Source organism: Gastrolobium bilobum, unplaced genomic scaffold (assembly GCF_033153095.1).
Source record: "Gastrolobium bilobum isolate Gb01-03AN ecotype WA unplaced genomic scaffold, APGP_CSIRO_Gbil_v1 utg1578, whole genome shotgun sequence".
NCBI lineage: Eukaryota > Viridiplantae > Streptophyta > Magnoliopsida > Fabales > Fabaceae > Gastrolobium > Gastrolobium bilobum.
This window is the reverse complement of record NW_026899219.1, coordinates 142,627-167,240: the sequence shown is the minus strand read 5'-3', so window position 1 is coordinate 167,240 and position 24,614 is coordinate 142,627. Positions and strand designations below refer to the sequence as shown.

Genomic DNA, 24,614 nt, shown 5'->3' with positions numbered 1-24,614 from the left:
AAATTTGATGAAATAGTGTGCATCAATTAATCACAAGCATCACATTAGAACAACTAGGGAAGTAAATACGTATTTTTCAACATCCACGATTTCTATAATTTCAGACAAAATGGAAAACTGGTTCAATTCTCCTCCTTAACGGTGTTTAGAAATTGGTTGAGACCGTTTGTCAAAGCAGATGTTGAATTCAAAGAAGCTTTTAGTATGCCGAGACCCTGCACAATAATGCAAACAATAAGATAGATGTAATTTCATACAAGTAACAGTAGTATCCAATGAATGAGTAAGCTAAAGCTAAAAGAAGTCTCACACACTTCCTTACCTCCTTCAGACCAATGCTGATGACCCTTTCCTCCACATCAGAGAGTGAGACTTTTGATCTATTTAGATATGAAAAAACAGAAGTGGATGACTTTGGAGTCACAACCAAGTCATCTGTCACCATGTACGTTGTTGGTCCTTTGGCAAATCCTCCACTACTTGATGATTCTCTGGTAGAGGACTTAGGATCAACATAATTTAAGGGTACATTCACATCGACATTAGAATAACAACCAGTGTAGGGTGAAGTTACAAGAAACCCATCATAAATATTGGGCCCCCCATGTTTCATTGTCTCCTTGAAGTAACAAAAGCAATAATACCCAGGCAAGCATGCCTCGGTAACTGGTAATATGTGGTTGGTGGGCTTAAATTGCGGGGCACACTGAGGGTTGACTAGTTTGTCTTTGAGTCCCTGTGAACTGAAATATCTTTCTGAACTCAATTCAGTCATACTTTTATATAATTTATCAAAGCAACTCAAAGAAGAGACTCCTTGGAGCATGTGTAACACTCCTCCCAAGGGGAAGGTGAGAAAACCAAAAAGAAAGTCAGCAAAATCTTCCTCTCCTTCAGCAAACAGAATCTTGCTGTTTGATTTTCTTACCACTAATTTCACAACCATTTTCCTACCCTCATCAGATGGGATCTCCCCAATCTTAAACTGGGATTGGTTTCCTCGGTTAAAATTATCAAGGGATTGTTTCTTCTTCAAGATAAAATCTGTCATAGGGGTATTTGAGATCAATGCAAACTTGAGCAGATCCACTACCTACATAAATCAAATATGACCTACTAATTAGACAAAATAAATAGTAGCCAAAAGTTTACCAAGGAATCTCTATGTTTTTTTCTTATGACAAATGCACATGTGATTTGTAAAAAATAAAAAATCACATGAACATATGTGATAAAAAACATACCCTTTTGCAAACTATAAAGGCATATGTGATAAAAAAAATCACAGAATCATAAGTAAGTCTGGAATGCATTGGTGAACTTTTTCCTAAATAGTAATCAACGACAATGATGTTAGAGAATAATATAAATCACCTTCACCCAACACCTTAAGATTTTAGGTTGAAGTGATTTTTTATATTGTATAGAGCTTCTTCTTTGAGCACAAGGTATCCTCATCACCCCTACTTGTGAAATTAAATAAGTATAAAGTAAATAAAAAATTGAGCCTAACGTGAGGAGGTGTCTTAGAAAATAATATAAACTATTACAAAAACTTTCACCGTAAAATTTTGGGTTGAAGTGGTTATCTACAAATAAACGATGATATATATACAAGCTGAGAAAACATATATACCTCCTCCTTGCTGATATATACAGTTTGTTCATCAAGAGCCTCCATGTTATCGATACCATGCTTATGAAGCAGTCCTATTGTTCCAACAACATTAGGCAACACATAAAGATCGTCACATATGAAAAAAGTAGCACTTTCCTTAACAAAGCCATTTTTTTCTGGAGTCAAATTTTTTGGGGATATTATTCTGTTCATTAGTTTTCCACATTTGCATCTTTGATCCCTGAAAGTGCTCAATAAGCTCACAATATTCTTTCTAGTACAATCCCAGTTCTCACAAATGAAGTACTTGAGAGGTTCCGTCTCGTCGATGTTCAATTTCAGCCGTCGGCAATGAGGTTGCATTGAGTTCCGTGGCTGCAATAGCATTTCTTTGCATTTCGGTGTCCATAGATGTTTCTCTTCAAGATTTGCCACACTCTCATACAATGTGCTGAGACTTCCAACTCTCACTGAATGAATACTTGACTCCTTTCCGACGAGTCTAACAACAGTCCCAATCGGTAATGTCAAGAAGCTCAACAAAGCGTCAACAAAATCCTTCCCTGCCTCGGCAAATACAACTTTGTTTTTCTCTTTGTCCACCAAAATTTTCAGGGGAACTTTGTCATCTTTTTCATTTGACGCCATGCTTTCTACTTTACTCGGTTGACAAAACAGCGATGAAGGAAAAATATGACTTGAATTGTTTTATGGAAGAATTTGAGTACAACTTTATATATATATATATATATATATATGGGTTTTGTATCTATAATTTAACATCACCACAACAATTTTCCTACACACAAAACATTTTGTGGGACCCACAATTTTTGAAACCAAAAAAAAAAAAAAACTCTGGCACGCAAAACGAATCTCTATAACATAACAGAATCACTTTTCCTACAACATAACTCTTATTAAACCCTATATATATATATATATATATATATATATCCTGAAAATGAAATTGATCTAATGAGCGCCCGTTAATCAAAGCATCTTTTACTTTTAACTATTTACTTAGCCTTGAAAATGAAATAACAGTAGCTCATTTTCAATGCCACTCACGCTTTTCCTTTTTCCATGCGCACTGTGGACCGTTAGAAATAATTATCACATGCTTAAACGTGAAACGTCTAAATAGTTCTTTCATTTTCGATGTCACAAAGCCACAACGTGGACCCATTTAGCTTCCTTCATTTTTTCTTAGGGACTAGTGACTACCAAAAAACAAAGCAGAGCTTTACTCTGTGTATAACGCTACCAACAAATATTATCAAACATTAATCCTTTGTTTATCGGGAAAGGAGGTTACTACTCTTTTTTTTTTTATTATTATATCTTATCCTCAAATTTTAATTGTTAATTTTCGTCAATCTAACAATTATATTTTATTATAAATTAATAATTAATTAATAAATATGATCCCATAAATTACAACTATTAAATTGACAGAAATCAACAATAATAAGAAAAAGGATAAAGGATTTCTCGAGTAACCGAAGATAAAGTTATCTCCAGACTCCAGTGAACTCAAAACGACGTTGTTTTGGGCAAAAATCAAGGTGTTTTTGTAATTATAATATATTGCAGGGTTATATTAGTCTTTATCATTAAAGTTTTTTAATTTTATAACCCAAAACGACATCGTTTTGAGTTCACTGAAGATAATTTTATCTCCGATGACCGGAGAAATACTCTTTCCTAAGAAGAAATAGGTAGTAAATATAGGGTAAATGATTTCTCTAGTCATCGGAGATAAAGTTATCTCCAGTAAGCTCAAAACGACGTCGTTTTGAAGCAGGAAATCAAGGTGTTTTTGTAATTATAACATATTGCAGAGTTATATTAGTCATTGTCATTATAATTTTTTAATCTTATAACTCAAAACGACGTCGATTTGAACTCACTGAGATAAATTTATCTCCGGTGGCTGGATAAATATTTTTCCCATAAATATAACGGCCTTTTATTGCATTTTTAACCCAAAACAACTAGGAATACCAAATGGTGGTGCCTCAATTGACGCATGAGGCAGGAGGGGATGAGAAAATGGTGGTAGCTCAATTGACGCATGAGAGCTAAACAGATGGGATGAGAGCATGTGTTCAAATCTCCCTAGCACTATCTCATGCGTTGGAATATTTAAAAAAAAAAAAAACCAACGAGGGGAATGTGATGGGTTGGTTTAGATGGGATTGCGCGGGAAGAGATGTGTGTAAAAAGGGGAAAGAAAAACATGAGAATTGAGATTTTGAGAAGAAATGAATAAGAAAGAGAGAGAAGAAGTTGAAAGGTGGATCGCCGGAGATGAAACTGCGGCGGAGATGCTACTTAGGGTCTCGAGTGTGCGACCTTTCTTGCTTCCTCCACCGCTCCACAAGGTTCCTCTACGCGTCGGCAATGTCCTTGAGCTTGTGGGTCCCTCTCCTTCTGCCAAAACACACATTCTCATTCAGGTCTTCATTTTCAAATTCAAATTCATATTCAATTTGCTTCATCACAACAAAATTCACAATTCATGTTAAAATCTAGGCTGCAATCAGTTGCATTCTCCCCAAAGAGTGGAATGGGGTACACTATGGAGGCTTCGACCATTTGGTACTCTTTATTGACCTCGATTGTCGCTTTGATATTATGCGTTTTTCCCAAATGCTCATTCATCGGATTATGGGTAACCTAACCACTTTCCTTTCCTTCATCCCTTCCTCTCTAATTCTAATTCATCCTCATATTTATATTCCTATCTATTTCTCTCTGATGGAACAGTGGAAGCTAGTGGAGATTATGATACTACATTATATAATTTCTGCATGGCTCGCTTTTTGTATGTACGTTGTTCCGACAGTTTTCAATTTCTTCAGACTCTTAAGGTAAAAGGGTCACCTCTAGCTTCAATCTTTTATTCCAACTTTCAAATATGAAATCAAATATTGATTCTGTCAAGCAATTGTTTTTGCAGATTAAAATACTCCATTTTGAATACCAAATGTCATGCTATTGGACAAAGCCTGATTACGTTGTTATTTTTTGTATATATTTGTGCTGTGTTAGTATTATTGCACTACGCTACTTGTACTTCTTTGTATTCTAATATAACTAGGACCTATATGTACAGTGCTAGACACTGAATTATATTCAGAGATTTAAGGTTTCTCTCTCAAGTAAAACGAGTCCCATAATCATTAGTGACTAAAAATATTGCATGTGCTGGAGTATCAGTGTTTATTTTATTTTTTTCTCCTGTTTATGTATCTTAGTCCTTTTTTTCTGCCACAGACGTTACACTATCGCTTAAAAAAGGAGAAAGAAGTTCATGGGGTTAGTGTTCACCTGCTCATGATTGACAGGTTCATTTTTTCTTGCTTTTTGTTGAAAAAGAAATTTATTTACAGCTTGCTACGGCAGAAGAGTGGTTGGGTAAAATTAGCAGTCTTGGGTGGTTGAGAATGATTAACTTTATACTTTGATATAATTCTATGAAATAACTCTGGTCTTGTTTATGTGTCATGTTTCTAATTTGCTAACGTTTATGTGTGGCTTTATACCAAAAATAAAAATGGTTCAGGTGTGATCTTTATATTTTTACCAGTTGGATCATCTTACTGTGAACCATAAAGTCTTTTTCCATTCCATGTTTTCCATTCCATGTTTTCCATCGATAGATTGGAATGCCCTCTATATAAATAACTACTGGTTTAACAAGCGGGGACATTGTGCATACTTTTTATGGTGAATGATGCAGTCATTTCATAGCTTCCAGAAAACTATTTACATATAATGCTAAAAGTAAACTGTAGGCGTAAATGGAAATTTGTTGATTAATTTGATTTTAATTTTCAATAAAATAATTTACTTGAGGTGAAATAGGGGTTTATTGTCTGTCTACCGTTTACAATCATCGCCACTCTTTTGGAATTTTCACTTTTCTAGATTATCATAGGAATGAAGTCAGCTATCAAGACTCCCTCTCAAGATGATGGTATCAGATGTTCTAAGAAAACTGTTATTTTATATAAAGTTACTTTTATTGTCAATTTTCTTTTATGATCTGTTCTGTTCTTGATGATACTGTTTCGTAGTCAACTTGAAATTTGATAATCAGGGAACAATATTGAAAAGCAAAGATAAAACGTAATGTTGAGACTGAGTGAAGATTTATTAGTTGACAATATTTTCCTTTTATCTTTGAGCTTGCCTTTCTTATCCTCTTGCTTCGAGCTCTTTTGGCCTTTATCATTTTACTTGATGTTGTTTCATCTGTATTTTTTTTTTTTTTAATTTGTGTGTGTCATTCGACTTTTCTGCTGTCTTCTTTATGATTATAATTGATAGGAATTCTCTTGTTAAGATCCTATAAATCAATAATAATAAACCTTGGATCAGATTTTTATACCAGAACCACGATGATTCCAAAGAAACATATCGCAAAGCATAATATATTATAACTTTAGTATTCTTTCAAGCCTTCAATCTGTCTTTATCCAACTTTTACTTGGATTACTGCTGCATTTTTTATTATGATAACACTGACTCAGAATTAATTATGCGAAGACTTGATCTGATAACTTTGACCAGTCAAACTGTATTTTACAGCATTGGAGCTTTTCATTGGGTGGATCGTGCATCAATGTTCTTGTCTCTAAGAGAAAACAACAGGTAAGTAATACATATGTTGATATTTTCTAGTGGATGGCATGTGTCTTTTTGCCCTGTGTTTCAGAATTCTCAGAGGATCAATTTATATTCAGAATTATCAGGATTAATTTGTCCCTGTTTAGCTTTTTCAAGAAAGAGTGAAAACTTAGACAAAAAGCAAGAGGAATGGAGAATATTGACAGGAGGTTCTCTTAAGAATAGCACCTATCTGTATCATTGGTTCAGATATATGTTGGTTTTAACTTGCAGATGTTATATGTGATGCAGGCAAAAACTTTTCCTTCAGAGTGTGTCAGAAGCTGTAGTTCAAGATATTAAAAAACTTCTTCAGGAGCATCCTATGCTTGTTATAGCTACAAAGTCTGTGATTTTTGGGAATAAACATTCTACGTCTTCAAATGAGGTCAAAGGGTGAGTTAATTAGTGGTTATGGAAATTAAAACTTGTTTCTTTCAATATCCAGATGGTAGAGAAGCTTGAAGAACTCTTGAATCTTGCCTGAAATCTTGTATGAAGAGAAAGATATCTTTTGATTTTGTACATGGTTGATTTTGATAAAACCTTCTTGCAATATGTCAAGAATGTGGGGAACTATTTAGGAAAGTAGTGAGTTAAGAAAGAGTTGACCCATTTCAGGGGTGATTAATAGGAATACTCATTGTAGTTGATTAATTGTTGTTAATTAGGAGGCTGGTCAAGGGTAAATTGATTGACATTACACTATTATATACTCTTTCCTCTAGTATAAATGCAGCTGTGGGTTTAGAGGTAAAGTAAGCTTCCTCCATTTTTACAGTGCTCCTTACCTCTGTGCCCTTATTTTCTCTCTAAAATTTTCAGCACAATAAAGTGAAGACAATTGGTGAAACCCAATTGGCCTTCATAGTTTAATAGTGAGTTGACAGGTTTTGCATTTACAATGTCTAAATATTTTTGTTTTGTTGTTTTGCTGTTTTGCAAATCATTGATCAGACACTAATAAAATGTAAGGCAGTATTTTCTGCTTGTAATCTCAATATTGGAGTACTTCTTGATTTTATGTATGATGATACCCTGTAACAGGAATTTTATAAAAGATAACCGGGAAGAAAGATGTTCAAGAAATGTTACAAGAAACCATCAACATTTTCAGCATCGTGAGTATATGCCTTCTGTCTGGCAGGTAAAGATTTTGGCACTATTACATGACATAAATTCATAAATACATATCTGATTCAGGACCAGCATAAGATTCAGTTTTAAGCTTTCTAATTTGATGTTGTCCCTTCAACTGTCAGTCCTTTGTTACACACAGAGTACTTATACGTTCTTCAGGTTTGAACTCCATTGCTAATAATTACAATTGACAATTGCTTTAGCCATCAGCCTTGATTTGTGATGATTGTACTATTTTTATTCTTTCCTTTCCTTGCTTTTCAGATGATCATCCTGTTTCAAGCAATTATCAAACCTCGTCATTCTATTTGTTGGAATGGCTATTGCCAAGATTGAGTCTTCCAGAAAAGATTGTAGTGAAAGATGTAAGAACCTTATGCGTGGATCATGGCTTTTAGACAATTTTAAGATTATTAAACTTGGACTCTGTATTGGACTTTGTTTTGAACTTGTAGGCTGGTGTCTTTGTCGATTCATGAAGCATGTCTGCGGAGGATGTCAGTATGTGATCCATTACTTATTCTTTCAATTTTGGGTAAAGAAATTCTTGTCTCTTCTAACTTCATAAATATATGTTGATCCTTATTACTTTAGCAATCCTCTTACTTATTTGCTTTCAATTTTTTTCTTGTTTCCGTTGCTCATTGATGCATTACAGATTCAGTCAAAGCTCTTAAACAAAAGAGCAAGTATATGACTTCTTGGTTGGACTCAATATTATGACGCAAATAGGATCCAAGTTTTTGTCAAGATCCATTTTCTTCTGACGTTAAGTTATTGATATGTGTTACAAGAGAAAAGGCGGAGTGTTATGTTTCACTTTGCTGTTCCGTAAAGATTGACCATAATTTTAATCCTATACAGCGGGATAATAATGCTATGTCGTATCGAGCAATTATCTCAGACTACGGAGCTTTAGAAGTGGAATTATTGGGCAAGATCCAATCACGCCAAAGAAACCTATTGGAAGCTTCATGGACATCTATGACTAATTAGAAAATTCGTACTCATAGATCACAAGAACCCATCTCAGATGACACTTCCAATTTCCAAAAGAAGAATCTAATATTGCCAACCTCATTTCCGAATTCTTCTAGCACTCATGGTTGATTGCTAAATTCGATTTGCCTTCTGCATCTTTTTGTATTCATGATTTTGCTTACATACTTACCCCCCCCCCCCCCCCCCCCCCCCCCGGTTGAAATTCTGGTGCTTCATATCATATAATTAGTTCGTACAGAAATATTGCATTCTTTGTTTAGGAAAGTGTCTTTGTCTCGATTATTATTTTGTGCGCTCCTAAAATAAAGTTACTGATCTGTTACACACCTATTCTTTTATATTTTGTTTGTTATGTCTTTTTGGGATGGAAAAGAACGGAAAAGGTTGGAAAGATAAAGTTCATCCCATGTTTAGTAGCACGATACCAATGGAAAGGAAAGAATTTGGGGTGATAAAACTTCCATGGGTCCCATCATTATCTTATTCCCTTTTGGAAGGAAAGTAATGAATGGAAGTGAAGTAATTTTGTAGTACTTGGTATATGTGTACATATATTTTCATTTATACATATGTACTGTTTTTTTTTTGTTTCCTTTATGAAACAAAAGTAATTTTGTGGTCCTTGCTATATATGCACATGTATTTTTATTCTTTTTCTTTATGAAACCAATTAAAGAAAGAGAAGAATCTTTTATTTTCTAATAAATGATATGCATATAACTGGAGTAATAACTAATCAGCAATTTCAACAATTTCAAACAGAAAAGAAATAGGAAAATAATGGTTCTGAGCAATCAAAACTCTACTAGCAGTAAAACTTAATACACTTTATTTCTCTAGTTTGCAGAATCTTATCCAATAATATTTGTTTAAGTATGCAATCATGAGGAAATATTTTCTATTTTACTCCTATCACATTGAAATTCTAAACAAATATAAAATAAAAATAAAATTACATATTTTTACAATTCTAGAAATATCATTGTATCTTGGATAGTGATAGACAGGTACACACAAAGAGGAAGATATTCAACAAAATCTTGGCGAGGCTCTTGCACGAGTAGGATTAAGCATGACATTATGGCTAATGTCCTTGCTTAATTTATCCAGTTTTACTATTCTCCATTGCATTCTCTCTAGGTTTAATCTCACATCTTTTTTCTCTTGGGAAAAGCTGTGTATGTTGGCTTCCTTGCACAAAATTATTTGGGAAGGGTTCATTCTTGGACTCTCATTTACAAAATCGCTTGTAGGAATTTTTGATTGCTGAGAAATAAGAGCTTGCATAGCAATCCTTGGGGGTATTCTAGGGTTCTTGGCCAGATCTTTACTAGCTTCAAAGCTGAGTTTACTGTAATTAAGACATCTACACAATCTCGATCTTTCCTCAAATGTGATCATTGGGTGACTCTGCAATTCAGGAAATGAGAAAAATTTATATAATATTATCAGTAAAAGTCAAATATGGTGGTATGAAAGAGATAACAAAAATTCACTACTACACTAATGGTTAGTAAATGCTATCAAGATCAATTGGATAAGAAAGACGAAAAAGCACAATTAGGGCATGTTAATAATTCAGAAAAAGTGTAAATTTTTATTTATATAATTTTTGTACGTATCCGGGCAGGCACCTTCCTTGTACTTTCTTTTTTAGGTTGATTCAATATTACACATAACACATAATATATATATATATATATATATATATATATATATATATATATATATATATATAGGTTTCACTTTTTCTACGGTCAATATAGAAAACTTATCTACATTGAGCCCAAAACGACGTCGTTTTGAGGCGGAAATCAATGTATTTTTGTAATTATAATTTATTTCAGATTATAATAGTCTTTTTCATTATAATTTTTTAATTTTTCAACCCAAAACGATGTCGTTTTGGGAGCGAATGTAGATAATTTATCGACATTCACTTTAGAAACATTAAATCCATATATATATATATATATATGAGCTTATCTAGTCTCATGTTGCATGAGAGAAGAAATCTCATGTTATAGACAGATAGTGATGGGACCTACTACCTAAAAAATAAAAAATAAAAAATAAAGAAAAGAAAAATGTTACACGGTTATCGAAGGATGTGTAGGAAGAAAAGTTATCTCATGTGACATGAGAATAGTTTTTCCATATATATATATATATATATATATATATGAGAGAGTTATATTTATAAACTTTTTGTTTACAAACTACACTATGTACTTTCGGAAGTACACTAGTACTATGTACTTCCAGAAATACACAGTGTAATTTGCAAAAATTTGTAAAAAAAAACTTGTAAATAAATTCTTCTCCATATATATATAACAAAATGGAAGGAAAAAAATAAAAAAAAGACAGGTGAACCAAATTGAGGCCTTTTTCTTTTTGGTTTTTCAACTGATTTTGCATCTTATACTGGTTAGAAGTTCAGAAGATACATAGTTACAAAAAGGTGTAGATTTCAAAAAGGCAAGAAACTAATTTCAATGTGAAAACTAGGGAAAAAGAAGAAGTTATTTATGTATTCTCTCTTTTCCATTTCTTATGATACTTTAGGGAGATGATGCATATGAAAATCAATGGGGAAAAAGGGTATGTGACATTCACCTCAAGATAGATGTAAATGGCTCTATAGACCCCATCAAAGCAATCCCTAGCAGAGTCTGGCAAGCATTCAGCAACTCCAAGAAATTTAGAGATCTTAAGATTCTGATCAGGGGATATCTCTCTCAAATACTTGTCAATTAATCTACCAACCCTTCTCAGTTTCTGCAAAGACAGTTCATTAGAGCCATTGATATCAACAAATAGTGTAACCAATCTTATCACCAAATTAACATCATAATGAACTCCCATATCATGTCCAGAGACCAGAAGATCATCCAAAGTAGCTTGCTCAAGCATTCCACCAATCAATTTCTCAAGTTCAGTTCTGCTACCATCACTCAACCCAAATCCAGATACAATCCTTAATACCCAAAAAAGGCCTCTGCAAGAAAATGTCTTCTTACCAACAAATATGACCCCATAAGCAGCTGTTTCTGCAAGAGCAGCATACTCACTACTGTTTCTGCAATTAACAACTCTGGTTTGAGTAGCTGTTTTAAGATAATGCAACAGAAATCTTGTAAGGATCAAGTTGTTGTTATCAGCTTTGTATGCTCCAACACACTGAAAAAGTTTCTCAATGATCTTTGGGGATAAAGTTGCCAAATCATCAAACCACCATGCTTTGTTTGGCAAAGTTGTCTTTATTTTTTCTGGGGTTGAAGAAGAGAATCTCTTAGCAGAATTGCTTTCTGGTGAAGATGATGATGATGATGTTGAAGAGGAGGAAGTGATAAGGTTTGTATCTGAATTTTGGTCAATCTTTGCTAAGAGTGCACTAATGATCTTTTCTAAGAGACCACAGCAATCTGCATATGTATAAAACAAATGGCAACTCATGAGACTTACAAGTATGTCATTCCATATCCAGTAATAGATTCCCTCAAGAAAAGTTTCTGTTTGTTGCAAGAGATTGTTACTGAAGAGCTCCTCAGTCATTCCAAGATAAACAGCACAGCAATGAAGGAGAGGCACGTTAGCCACAGTGATTGGGATTTTGCCATTGTTGTAACAAAACCTTGAAACTAGTTCAAACCCATCTGGTCCTCCAGGGAAATCATTGATTCTAATCCTCAAGTTTTGCACATGACATCTTCTCTTTTGATGATTCAAGATTTTCTTCACCCTTCCACAGTATTTTGATATAATCTTCTGCAAAATAAATGAACTAGAATATCACCTTACATACCCCATGTTTATAATTTCTTCGAATCAAAATATCATTCTAAAAAACAATCAATGAAATACCTCTTTCAAAAGAAATATCTGCTGACCATTAATGTTGATTTGCAAGTCACAAGGCTTCGGCATAGCTCTACTTCTGCTTTGAACAAAAACAGATAAAATTGTGCTTTTGGATATGCAACAAAAAGAGAATGCTTTTAAATGAAGAGTTATATTATTATCATCCTACTATGGCCAGGACTTTATATGTTAATATTCTAACATATTAAAATGGCAGAGAGGTGCATCATTCCCAACTCAACCAATTAAATTATGAACAAGTTTGAGCTAAAACTTCTCCAAATTATTCAGACCCCTCTCAATTGATTTGAAATGTTGTTCATCTCTATTATTTATTCTCTACATAATGATTTGTTTAATATTGAATATTGTTTTTTTTTTCTGCCGTGAGTCTACAGTGTTAATTATTATGATTTAGTTTTGGCTATTTTCTGACAGATCCCATGTATATGTCCCATCATGTGTTTTGATATTATTGTAAACGTGGAGGCACAGGAGCTAATTAATACCCTATATATGTATTTGGCTATATTGTCCCTATGTCTACGTAACTAACAAGTTGTTCAACCGTTTAATCAAAATAATATATAATAATGCTTTGTTTATAACATATGTTTTTGTTTGTGTTGGTTGAACGAATAGCAAAACCTTATGTAAGGATTTTGTCTGATGTAGGAAACCGGGTGCGCAAGTAAAGAAGGTGGAAACCCAGAACTTAATTTGTTTAAATTTCTAATGCAAATAAGGTTCTTGGATTTACATGATGAGTGATTCACTTTAGGAACACGTGAAGATGGATCTACAAGGAACGACAACGATTGAATGCAACAATTACTTTTGCAAAAAATCTAAGGCATGCATGCACACTAAAACTTTAGGTTTTTGATAAGGGCACATATTATTGTAATGACTAAAAAGTTCTTTAAATAATCAATTTATTTATATAAAGTACTTGTATAAATTTAAAATATATATTTAAATTGGTATACTAAGTTAATAACATCATTAATTATAATAAATTTTAGAGTTCATTTTTTATATAATGTAGATAAGTTATCTACGTTGAGCCCAAAATGATATTATTTTGAGGCAAAAATTAAGATATTTTTATAATTATAATTTACTTCAGAGTTATAATAGTCTTTCTCATTATAATTTTTTAATCTTTTAACCCAAAATGACTTATTTTGGGAGTGAATATATATAATTTATCTATATCTACCGTAGAAACATTAAGCATTAACCTAAATTTATAATTCGTATTTATTAATTAATTAATAATAGTTATTGATTAATTGTAATAGTTTATTGATTAATTATAATAGTTATTTATTAATTAATAATATAATTCGTTTACAACTTAGCTATCCTACATTTATATAAGCATTTCTTTATCGAAAAGATGAACTTTGGTCTTCCCTTTAAGGATATGATTCGGTTAATAGTACATTAACATTAACCTTAAATTCTAAATCTTTATCGGTAAAATGATTAAGGTTTATAAAATATAAGTAGACAAACGATATACATAATTATAATTTTTTTCTTCACTTACCTTAAATTGATTGAATTTTATTTGCTTTAAAATAGTTCATTCAATTTTTTAAAGTACAATAATAATTTTAAGAGTATAATTTTGATTTTTAGTTACTATAATTTTTATAGTATTATTTAATAATGTATCAACATAAAAATGAAAGAGTTTTACTTCTTAACAATTTTTTTCGCTTATGATTTATAAAAATAATCTATGAAAATGGGTCATCATATGATTATATAGTATTGTAAAAATGTTATACTAAATGAAAACCGAGTGCTTAATTTTGTACTTCACAACCTCATCTATTTCATTAACGGGACTTATATACCTTTAACAACAACAATATCTAAATTGGAAAAAAAAAAAAAAAAAACCTGGGTTGCAAAAATACCATATTGTTTATGGGATTTGCATTTGTCATTTAACATGACACAACAAATTTTCCTACACACACAACATTTTGTGGGACCCACACTTTTTGAAGAAAAAATAAAAAAAAGAAATTATGGCACCCAAAAAGAATCTCTATAACATTACACAATCATTTTTCTTATAACATAACTCTTATAAAATCCATTGTTTATACATTGTTGATGCTTCCATAAAATAATCTTCAAATCAGAAATTTGAACGAAAACAAACACAAATGAGATTTATTTATTTATACGATTAATTTATAAAGGACCACATTATTATTTGGTTTAATTTAAAAGTAATAAAATATGATTTATTAAAATTAATATTTTAATCAGGCGTGATATAGTACATTAAGTATTATGTAGATAAATAAGAAAAGAAACAAATCTTTTTATGGGAAATACTTTTCTTATATTGCATAAGAAAATATCTCTCATGCCACACACACATAGAGATTTGATCTTTTATTTCTTTTATTTTCTTTTTTAAATATGAAACCAATTAAAGTTGTGTCTATAATAGAAGATTATTATCTCCTATTACATGAGAATCCATTATGAGTTTTATAAGAGTTATATATGTTGTAGGAAAAGTGATTGTGTAATGTTATAGAGATTCGTTTTGCGTGTCGTAATTTTCTTTTTTTCTTTTTTCTTCAAAAAGTGTGGCCCCACAAAATGTTGTGTGTGTAGGAATGTTTGTTATGTCATGTTAAATGACAAATACAAATCCCATCCATTATTCCATCTTTTAATAGTAGTTACCATACACATAATCTTGATTTTGATATTATTTATGGGCTTTATTATTTTCATGTTACATGAGAGAAAAATTCTCTCATACACACACATTAAAGGAAAGAAAGAAAAAATATAAAGTAAGTATTACCTCTAATTTGTGTGTGCATGACAGAATTTTTCTCTCATGTAATACGAGAGTCCATTTCCCCTTATTTTATATGGTAAAGAATTTCTTCAGTCAATGAAGATAAATTATCTTCAGTAAGCTTAAAATGACGTCGTTTTGTAGCGAAAATTAAGATATTTTTGTAATTCTAATTTATTGTAGGGTTATATTAATTTTTATCGTTATAATTTTTTAATCTTACAATCCAAAACGACATAATTTTAGACTCACTAGAGATAATTTTATTTTCAATTACTAGAGAAATATTTTCCCTATTTTATATAACTAGTAAGGAAAAAATACTTCTGCTTTTGCAAGAAAATGTCTTCTTATACTACAACAGGCAGTTCAATTTCTGTGCCACAAATTTTATTTGTTTATTTCTTTTTAAAAGCTAGCGGACCCACCTCATTTGTCTTTGCGGCAAATGGAGCTCTTCTCGTGCCTGCAGAAGAAGTATAATCCCCAAAACTAATAAATTGTGAAATCTCAAAAATTATTTTCTGGAAATTCTCTTTCTTTTGTTTTGATTTAGATGCGTCGGTGCCGTTTTCAAATAAATCGGTAGCCATAGAAAAAGAAAATGTATAAATTGACTACTTTTAATTTTGAGGGTTGATATGTGTCTCCAAAACATGCTACAATACTTATACAACTACAAATTAAGCTAAGAAATCAGTCACGGGTCTCTTTATCTTTCAATGAAATGCATCTTTCAATAATCAAATGTTGAGCACGGGCAACTTACCTATACAATAACTTGTATGTCATCTCATCCACACACATAGCATCTTATAATAATCCTTCTTAATAATTTTTTTTAGGCTTCACGTGTATATATTATTCTCTTTGTTTGTTTTTTTTTTTAAATAGTTTTTCTTAATTTCTATTGTGTTCATTTAGATAAATAATGTAGCATTAATTTCCGAGCAGGATCAATTTTAAAAAGAATTTAAAAGGTATTTTACTCAAAGACATAAAAAAATTATTTTTGATCAAAATACATTTCATGCCTCGGAAAGCATTCTGAACATTTATCAAACTTGTTTGTGTCAATGTAAAGATGGAATTAATTACGGTATTTATATTTTAGAACTAATATTTGAAGAATTGTCTTACTCATTATATTTTACGATTCTCAAATATTTATTATAAAAAAATGATTTAAAGATTATTCAATCCCATAACTTTTTAGCACAAAATAAAATAAAATAAAATAAAAAAACTGACAAATCATTAAACGGCGCAAATGTTATTTTTTTTGTTTTATCCAATCATATATATTTTTTAAAATATATTCGAGAGAGGTGTCCTTCCTATGAACATCCTTTATTTATTAATTTAATTTTGGGTTCAAAAACACATAAAATATTGGTACAACATCACAGGCTCATTTATGATTTTATTTAATACAATGGCTTCCCTCAAGAACTGGGTAATCGGCTATTACTTCACAATTCACACTCATTGCTCACTCACACTTGCAGACACAAAGAAAGTTCACCCACAATAATAATGTTGTCCACCAACAATTCGATCCATTTGATGTTAAGTTAACCAGTCAGAGTTATCCTTTATCTCTATACACCAGATCTCATATATGTATGTTACTTTCTGTTTGGATATTAATTAATTTAACAATTTACTTATATTTAATCAATAATCTGCATAAAATTTCATGGTTAAATTAGATTTAAGCGCTAGGGACCAAATTGGTAAATTGATATGTATGCTTAATGTGGGTGCATGTGCATCTATTAAGCGTCTCGATAAGCTTGTAAAAGAAAGTACTTTTTATGTTTTATTTATTTTATTAAGTGTTTTTTGTAAAATTTAAAAAAAAAAATAATTTTTTTAAAAATATTCAATTTTTGAAATAAAATATTTGATTTTTGACTTCTACTTTTTTTAAAAACTAAAATTTTTATCTTAAAAAAAAGAGAGAGTAAGTTTTTAACTTTTTTTTTTAGTTTTTAACTCTCTTTTTTTTAGTTTTTTTATGATTTTTTGTTTTTTTTTTAATAAAAGTGATTTTTTTTTTAAAAAAAATGGCTTTTAACTAAAAAAAAACTCATCGAAACTAAGGTGTTTGAAAACTTTCCAGTACAGGATGTGCACAGTTGGACAACGCTTATTAAGAGATGGCTTTGCATGGCCTAGACTTAGGAGCATTGAATGTCTTTTGTTTAGGGATGTTAATGGCTCTAGCCGAGTCTAACTTTGATTTTAAAATATTAAATTTGTATTTAAATGTGTCAGTCTGATCCAGTTTATTATCTGTTATGAATATAATTATCGACTTGTGATATGACTTATTTATAAAAAATAAAAGTCTGGTTTAGTCTGTTTAAAAAAAATAAGATAACAAAAATTTATTCAAACAGAATATATAATCAACTGCACTAGTAATTTCATAAATATTCATAAATTTAATGTATATCCAAACAACATAATTTCAAACAAAATGTGGGGTGAAATTAATTGAGGAGAGATAAAAGGCTATTACAAGTAATATAAAATAGAGTAAAGACCCAAATTGGTCCCTGACAAAAAATGCGGTGGCCAAATTAGTCCCTAAGAAAAATAAACTCAAAAAAAAGTCCCCAACAATGTCAAACAGGTCCCACGTTAGTCCTTCTGTCAAATGAAAATTGACGGAGTGAGTGACGGTGCTGATGTGTCACGTTAAGTGACATGCGGTTGCCCACGTGGAGTGGTTGGACGACGTCGTTTGGTACAAACTCAGCCACTTGGACAACCCTTTTTTCAAAAACCCAATTTTGCCCCTCACCTAACCGTTGGACACTTTACATGTTCCCCCTCTTCTAACATCGACACTTCATCGTTGAGAAGGAAGGAAGAAGACCGTCCATTAAACCCTGGTGCTTGCGTTTAGAATATTGCCAACTTTTTCCAGAATCGAAGGGAACCAGTGGAAGAAATAAGGGCCATATTTGGATACTTTGTGAGGCTGAGCATTCCGTTGAAAAAGGTATGAGTATTTATAAGTTGAAACTTTTTTATATTGTTGTTTGTCATCCTTTGTTTAATGTTTGTGGTCCCCATGTCGTTCCCCTTTGTTTAATGCTTGTTTTTGTCTGCACGAAGTGGAACTTTGTGGTCCATGTTTCCATTTAGGGTTTTGTTTTAAAAGAAAGTAACAACCAGGTGGTGTGGTCCCTGCCATGGTTGACCTATTTAAAAATATTTAAAAACCCCATGTTAATCGTTGGAATACATGTCTGCATCCATAAAAAAGGTTGCTTTTTTATTGCTTTGTATTGTTTAACACTTTCAAAGTCTGTGGCTTCATGGTTTAATGATAGGATTGGTTTTTTGGTTTTGACAGATGTCCGAATACATAGTTATTGTCTATCATCACGGTGGTATGTTTATCAGAGATGAAGATGGAGTGATGACCTATATATATGGAAGGGTGGACTCATTGCCGGAGATGGACATTGACTACTGCAATATTCGTGACCTTGACACCCTGTTTAAGAAATATGGGTATGAAAAATACAAGAGGATGATGTGGCTACAGCCTGGGGTACCCGATTTGGATCTGGGGCTGAGACCTCTTAGTACAGATTCAGATGTGTGTGCTATGTGTGAGGCTGCTTTAGGGAATGGCAATGAGATACATGTCTACTTTGAGGGCTGCATCTCAATTCCCCAGTTTGCTTCACCTACACATGACAGTGAAGAGGATAATATCATTAATTCAGCACATAATGACGACCATGAAGAGGTTGATGATGGGGTCGGTTCACATGAAGGTTGTGCACAAGGTGATGTTGGGGTCAAAGAAAATGAAGACCATGCACAGGCTGCTGATGACCTTGGTGCACAAGGTGATGATGGGATGAATTTGGATGAAGACCATGCACGGGCTGCTGATGACCTGAATGCAGAAGGTGATGATGGGATCAATTCGGACCATGATGAAGACAGTGCAGATGATGGGTCTGAAGAAGACAATGCAGATGATGACCATGCTACCTCACACTCAGATTCATATGAGAGTGCAGAGGATGAGGTTTACAAGCCTCCCCCACCTGGTGTTGAGGATGATTCAGAAGATGATGATGATGATATGTCAGTGCCAATTGTAGAGAAAGAAAGGCCTGCAAAACAGACCCCAAGGAGGAAGGCAGTCAAGAAGGATGCCCCAATACAAGACTCTGAATCTGAAGAAGTTGATGAAGAGGAAGCCATGATGTCATTTGAGGAAGAAGGATATACCTATCTGTCCGAGGAGTTGAGGACTCCTCCTTCAAGTGATGATGATGAGAATGTTAGACCTGTTATGCCAAAGTTCAATGAGCAAGCTTCTTTTGGGCATGTCTATTTAGAACTTGGTATGGAGTTTATGAATCTGGACCAATTTAAGGGTGCAGTAAAAGATTACAATATCAGTCTTGGTAGGAACTTCGTATGGGTTAAGAATGACAAGGTGAGAGTAAGGGCCAAACGCAGTGTAGAAGACTGTGAATGGATGGTGTATTGTGCCTGGAACAGTAAGCAAAGCACATTCCAAGTTAAGACTTTTAAAGAGACTCATACATGTTGTAGAGTCTTCAAGAATAAAAGGGCTACAAGAGATTGGGTGGCCAAGAAATTGGAGCAGAGAATAGTAACACAACCCAAGATGACAAGGACAGAGGCATTTGAGCACATGAAGGAGGAATACAATGTGCATTTGGATCTGAACAAAGTAAGTAAGGCTTTGAAAAAAGCAAAGGGGACCATTGAAGGTTGTGAAAAGGAGCAATATGGAAGATTAAGGGAATATTTGTCAGAACTATTGAGGAGCAACCCTGGCTCCAGTTGCAAATTGCAAGTCACCCCCCAACCTATTCCACAAGCATTGCCAATATTTGACAGAATGTACATCTGCCTTGATGCTTGTAAGAAGGGATTCAAAGCTGGATGCAAGCCCTTAATTGAGTTGGATGGATGCTTTCTGAAGGGCTATTATGGAGGTCAATTATTGAGTGCTGTGAGTGAAGATGCGAACAAACAATTTTATGTGATTGCATATGTCGTGGTTGATAGTGAGACGAAGGACAATTGGAAGTGGTTTCTGACATTATTACAGGAAGATTTAGGGGACCATGCAGTATTTGGTTGGAACTTCATCTCGGATCAACAGAAGGTAAGGTTTTTTTGGTTGTGCTTCCAATTATTTATTTCATATAGAATTGTCATACTTAATTGTATTTTGGTTGTTAATGAATATTTTGCCATAGTCCTGTTGTTGATGAAGCTGTCCTTAGTAATTCTGTTTGATGATGTTAATGAATATTTTGGATTGCCAAGTTTGTCCTGTTTGTTCTGGTTGCTGTCATTGATGACCATGTAGTATTCTGTTTGTTGTCCTTCGTATGTGTGTTCTGGTATGTGTATTATGTGTTGTTGCCATTGCCTTGCTGTTAATGAATATTTGCAAGCAAGCTTCTGCCATTGCCATTGCTGTCATTGATCTTATTGAATAATGTGGATTGTTTACAATTTTTTCATGTCTGTTGCTGCCAATGTCATGCAGTATCTGGTTTCTGAAATCATGTGGTATGTGTGTTGTGTTTGCCTTATCTAATGATGTTTAATAACCTTAACTAGTCCCCCATAAATATCATCGAGGTCCATTTTAGTCCTTGTTATTTAACAGAAGGGACCATTTTGGTCCCTAACAATATTATCGGGGGTACAAATTGGTCCCTACAACAGTTCTTTTAATATGGTCACCTAAAAATCCAGCACTGTAAATTCCCCTTATACATGCTAATATTATTCATGCTGATTTGAGATTGTATTTTAATTTTTATTCACTGTCATTCACATACAGGGACTTGTCCCAGCCTTGAAGGAAATTATGCCAGGTTCACACCACAGGTTCTGTGTACAACATGTATGGAAGAACTTCATCAAGCAATGGAAGGATAAAGAGACAAGAGGAATTGTATGGGAATGTGCTAGATGCACCACTGTTCCCCAATTTGAGAAGGTCATGCAAAGGTTGAAGACTCTAAATGAACCAGCTTGGAAGTATCTTGACAATATACACCCTTCAGCATGGGTTAAAGCCTATTACAGTCACTGGCCTAAATGTGACAACATCACGAATAATATGGCTGAGGTGTGGAATGCAAAGATTGTCAATTATAGGGACAAACCTATAATGACATTGTGTGAGGAATTGAGGTGCTACATAATGCGAAGGATGGCAGCACACAAGAGGATTCTACAAACCTTTAGGGGTAAGATAGCACCGGCACAACAGAAGAAGTTGGACCAGTTGAAGGTTGCAAGCAATTCTTGGACACCAACATGGACTGGAAACTTGGTCCAAGATCTGTATGAAGTTTCTGGAAAGGGTCAACGTGTTGGGGTGAATTTAACTCAGCAAACTTGCAGCTGTAATGTGTGGCAGCTGACTGGATTGCCTTGTGAACATGCCATTGCTGCCATTGCACATAAGAATGAACCTGTGGAAAATCATGTTCACCAATGGCTAACAGTGGATGCTTTGCATGCCACTTATGAACACACTCTGAACCCAGTCAATTCCCAACAATATTGGCCAACTTGTGATGCCCCAAAACCACTTCCTCCACGCTTGAAAAGGCCTATTGGACGTCCAAAAAAGCATCGCAAGAAGGATCCAACTGAAGAGCTTATGAAGACCAACAAGAAGCTTAAGAAGACTTACACAGTTCAATGCTCCAAGTGTGGTCAGACTGGTCATTATGCCAAGACATGTAAGGGACCTGCTGGTGGATCAAAGAAAAAAACTAAACCGGTTAATGTTGAAGTTGGCCAGTCAAGGTCAGTTGAAGAGATCCTTATCAGCATGAGTCAGGGCCCTCCACCAGAGACAAGCAGCCAGCATGCACCAAATGCAGCTGAACCAAGAGCCAGCAGCCCACCACCATGCAATCCTGCTGAGGCAGTGACCAGTGAGACAGCAACTGCAGCTAGCAGTGGCACCAGAGCCAGATTCATGAGCTTCATGACTACACCAGGACTCAGGCCACCTAGGCCAACCCCATATAACTGAACATGAATTGTAATCACTGACATTAGGCCAGTTCGAATGTCTTAGGAGGCATTTTTTTGTTATTAGGCCATTAGCTTGGAATTGTAATTAGGCAAGTTTTTTTGGTTTACTTTGGTTTTGGCCCTGTTTAAATTATTCACCAATGACTTTTTTTTGTATGCCTCTGGTTATGGCCATATTAAGTATGAACACTTTGTTTTTTGGGAATACATAGTGTTCCTACTTAATGGTTTATTATGTCAGTGCCAATTGTAAGTACACAGTCATGATATCAATGAAATATGCTTTATGGATTACTAAATCTCTTATGTCATTACTAGTTTGGAATTGCTGTCATTGATGTGAAATGATTGGAAGATTATGTCAATTTGGTTACTATCTGTATTCACTGTCATGATTGTTTTCTATACTGTCAAACAGTACTACTTTTTGATTCATTGCTTGTCTTGTTACAATATTTGTATGCTGTGTCATTTTGGGGTCATGTGTAAACATACCTGAATTCTGGGTTCCCTTTTATGCCTTATAAGTCCCCCCACAATTTGGGTCGAGGACCATTTTAGTCCCTGTAATTTTTTCCTATTGGACAAATAGGTCCCTAACAAATTCATCGAGACCCAAATTAGTGCCTGTAACACATGACAGTAAGACCAAAGGGGCACCAAAAGCTGTTACCACAGCAGCTCATTCCCCCCTTCTGTTTAATTCCCTCAATCCTTGTTGTTATGGCATTCCCTCAATCCACAGAAGCTCATACAATCTTTTGACATTTTATTTGGCATTTCAAGATAACTTAATACTTAGCAAATTGTGCTTTATGAACAATCAATTTCAAGGACATTAACCATTTTAAGAACAATCAACATCTCATTACATCCCAACAGTGGTCTTTCCATTACAGAGAAGCATACATATTACAGATTAAAAATGTGCATTTCACTCCACCCTACTACAAAGATATAAACATATTACAAAGACAATGATAATGGATCAACTAAGCCCACATTTACATAATGGAGCAGCTTTCCTTCTTCCACTACTGAACCCAAACGAACTACCTAAGCTCCCCCTTCTAGAAGACATAATCATGGCATAAACACAAAGTTCAACCCTAAATCGAACAGTATACACCCACCTTCCCTAAACCGTCAATCATTTTTCCTAAACCGTCAATCAATTTTCCCCAAATTCATGCGTTCAACCTTCGATTCGATGCCATGCTTTCTGGTTTGAGTTGAACCCTAAACCCTAAACGACGACGTTTCTTGTATGAAAGAGAACTTTGTGTCCAACGTGGCTGAGCTTACCCAAACGACGTCGTCCAACCACTCCACGTGGGCAACCGCATGTCACTTAACGTGACACATCAGCACCGTCACTCACTCCGTCAATTTTCATTTGACAGAAAGACTAACGTGGGACCTGTTTGACATTGTTGGGGATTTTTTTTTGAGTTTATTTTTCTTAGGGATTAATTTGGCCACCGCATTTTTTGTCAGGGACCAATTTGGGTCTTTACTCTATAAAATAAAAAATAAAAATTAATATATTAGGTCTGCCTGAGAGGCTCTAAGGCCGAACTTCTGAATTGGAGTCTAAGACTTTTTTTATTAAACGAGCTTCTATACAAGTCCAAACTTGGTTCTAACAACTAATTATAGACATGTAAGTAGGGGTGTTAATGAGCCGAGTCGAGCCGAACTTTGATCTTAAGAGGATAAGCCTGTATTTAAATGTGTCAGTTTGATTAAGCATGTTACCTGTTATGAATATAACTATCGGCCTGTGGCCTGACTTATTTACAAAAAATAAAAGCCTGTTTAAAAAAAACAAGACAACAAAAATTTATCCAAACAGAATATAAAATCATTAGCACTAGTAATTCCATAAATATTCATAAATTCAATGTATATCAAAACAGGATAATATAGAACAAAATCATTCAAAAAATTTATTTAACCAATAAAATGGGGCGAAATGGATTGAGAAAAGAGATAGGGCTATTACAAGTAGTATAAAAAATATAAAATAAATATAAAATTTAATATATTAGGCCAGCTTGAGAGGCTATGAGGTCGAGTTTTTCAATTGAAGCCTGAGACTTTTTTATTAAACGAGTTTTTATACAAGTTCAAATCTGATTTTAACAACCAATTTTAAACATATAAGCTCGTGCCTTCACGAGCTGAGCCAGAGGGCTCTGAGTTCGCCACCCCGACTCCTAAAACGGTATTGGAAGCAACGAAGTTATCTTCAACGGTATTTTTGTTTGATATAAAATATATTTTTACCATAGCCATACATGGGGATGTAGCTCAAATGGTAGAGCGCCCGCTTTGCATGCGGGAGGTACAGGGTTCGATCCCCTGCATCTCCATTACACTTTTTGT

The 24,614-nt window shown here is 33.7% G+C and overlaps 2 protein-coding genes, 1 non-coding gene and 1 pseudogene across 3 annotated transcripts; 2 read left to right on the top strand and 2 right to left on the bottom strand.

Moving 5' to 3' along the window:
* Positions 1 to 122: 122 nt before the first annotated feature.
* Positions 123 to 2,266, bottom strand: LOC133288419 (uncharacterized; annotated as a pseudogene).
* Positions 2,267 to 3,885: 1,619 nt separating this feature from the next.
* LOC133288418 (DNA repair protein XRCC2 homolog) lies at positions 3,886 to 7,914 on the top strand. Its single transcript, XM_061486170.1, has 10 exons — positions 3,886 to 4,080; positions 4,157 to 4,295; positions 4,391 to 4,494; positions 4,901 to 4,971; positions 6,218 to 6,280; positions 6,548 to 6,691; positions 7,343 to 7,442; positions 7,558 to 7,594; positions 7,700 to 7,800; positions 7,891 to 7,914. Exons 1-10 carry the CDS (start codon positions 3,886 to 3,888, stop codon positions 7,912 to 7,914), a joined length of 978 nt encoding a protein of 325 aa, XP_061342154.1.
* A 1,498-nt stretch (positions 7,915 to 9,412) lies between these two features.
* Positions 9,413 to 12,374, bottom strand: LOC133288428 (BTB/POZ domain-containing protein At3g19850-like). The gene is made up of 3 exons (XM_061486182.1): positions 12,305 to 12,374; positions 11,057 to 12,208; positions 9,413 to 9,847 (listed from the first exon to the last, which is right to left on the bottom strand). Exons 1-3 carry the CDS (start codon positions 12,365 to 12,367, stop codon positions 9,467 to 9,469), a joined length of 1,596 nt encoding a protein of 531 aa, XP_061342166.1. The 5' UTR covers positions 12,368 to 12,374; the 3' UTR covers positions 9,413 to 9,466.
* A 12,154-nt stretch (positions 12,375 to 24,528) lies between these two features.
* TRNAA-UGC (transfer RNA alanine (anticodon UGC)) lies at positions 24,529 to 24,601 on the top strand. The gene has a single exon. It is a non-coding gene; the product is annotated as a tRNA-Ala (tRNA).
* Positions 24,602 to 24,614: the final 13 nt, after the last annotated feature.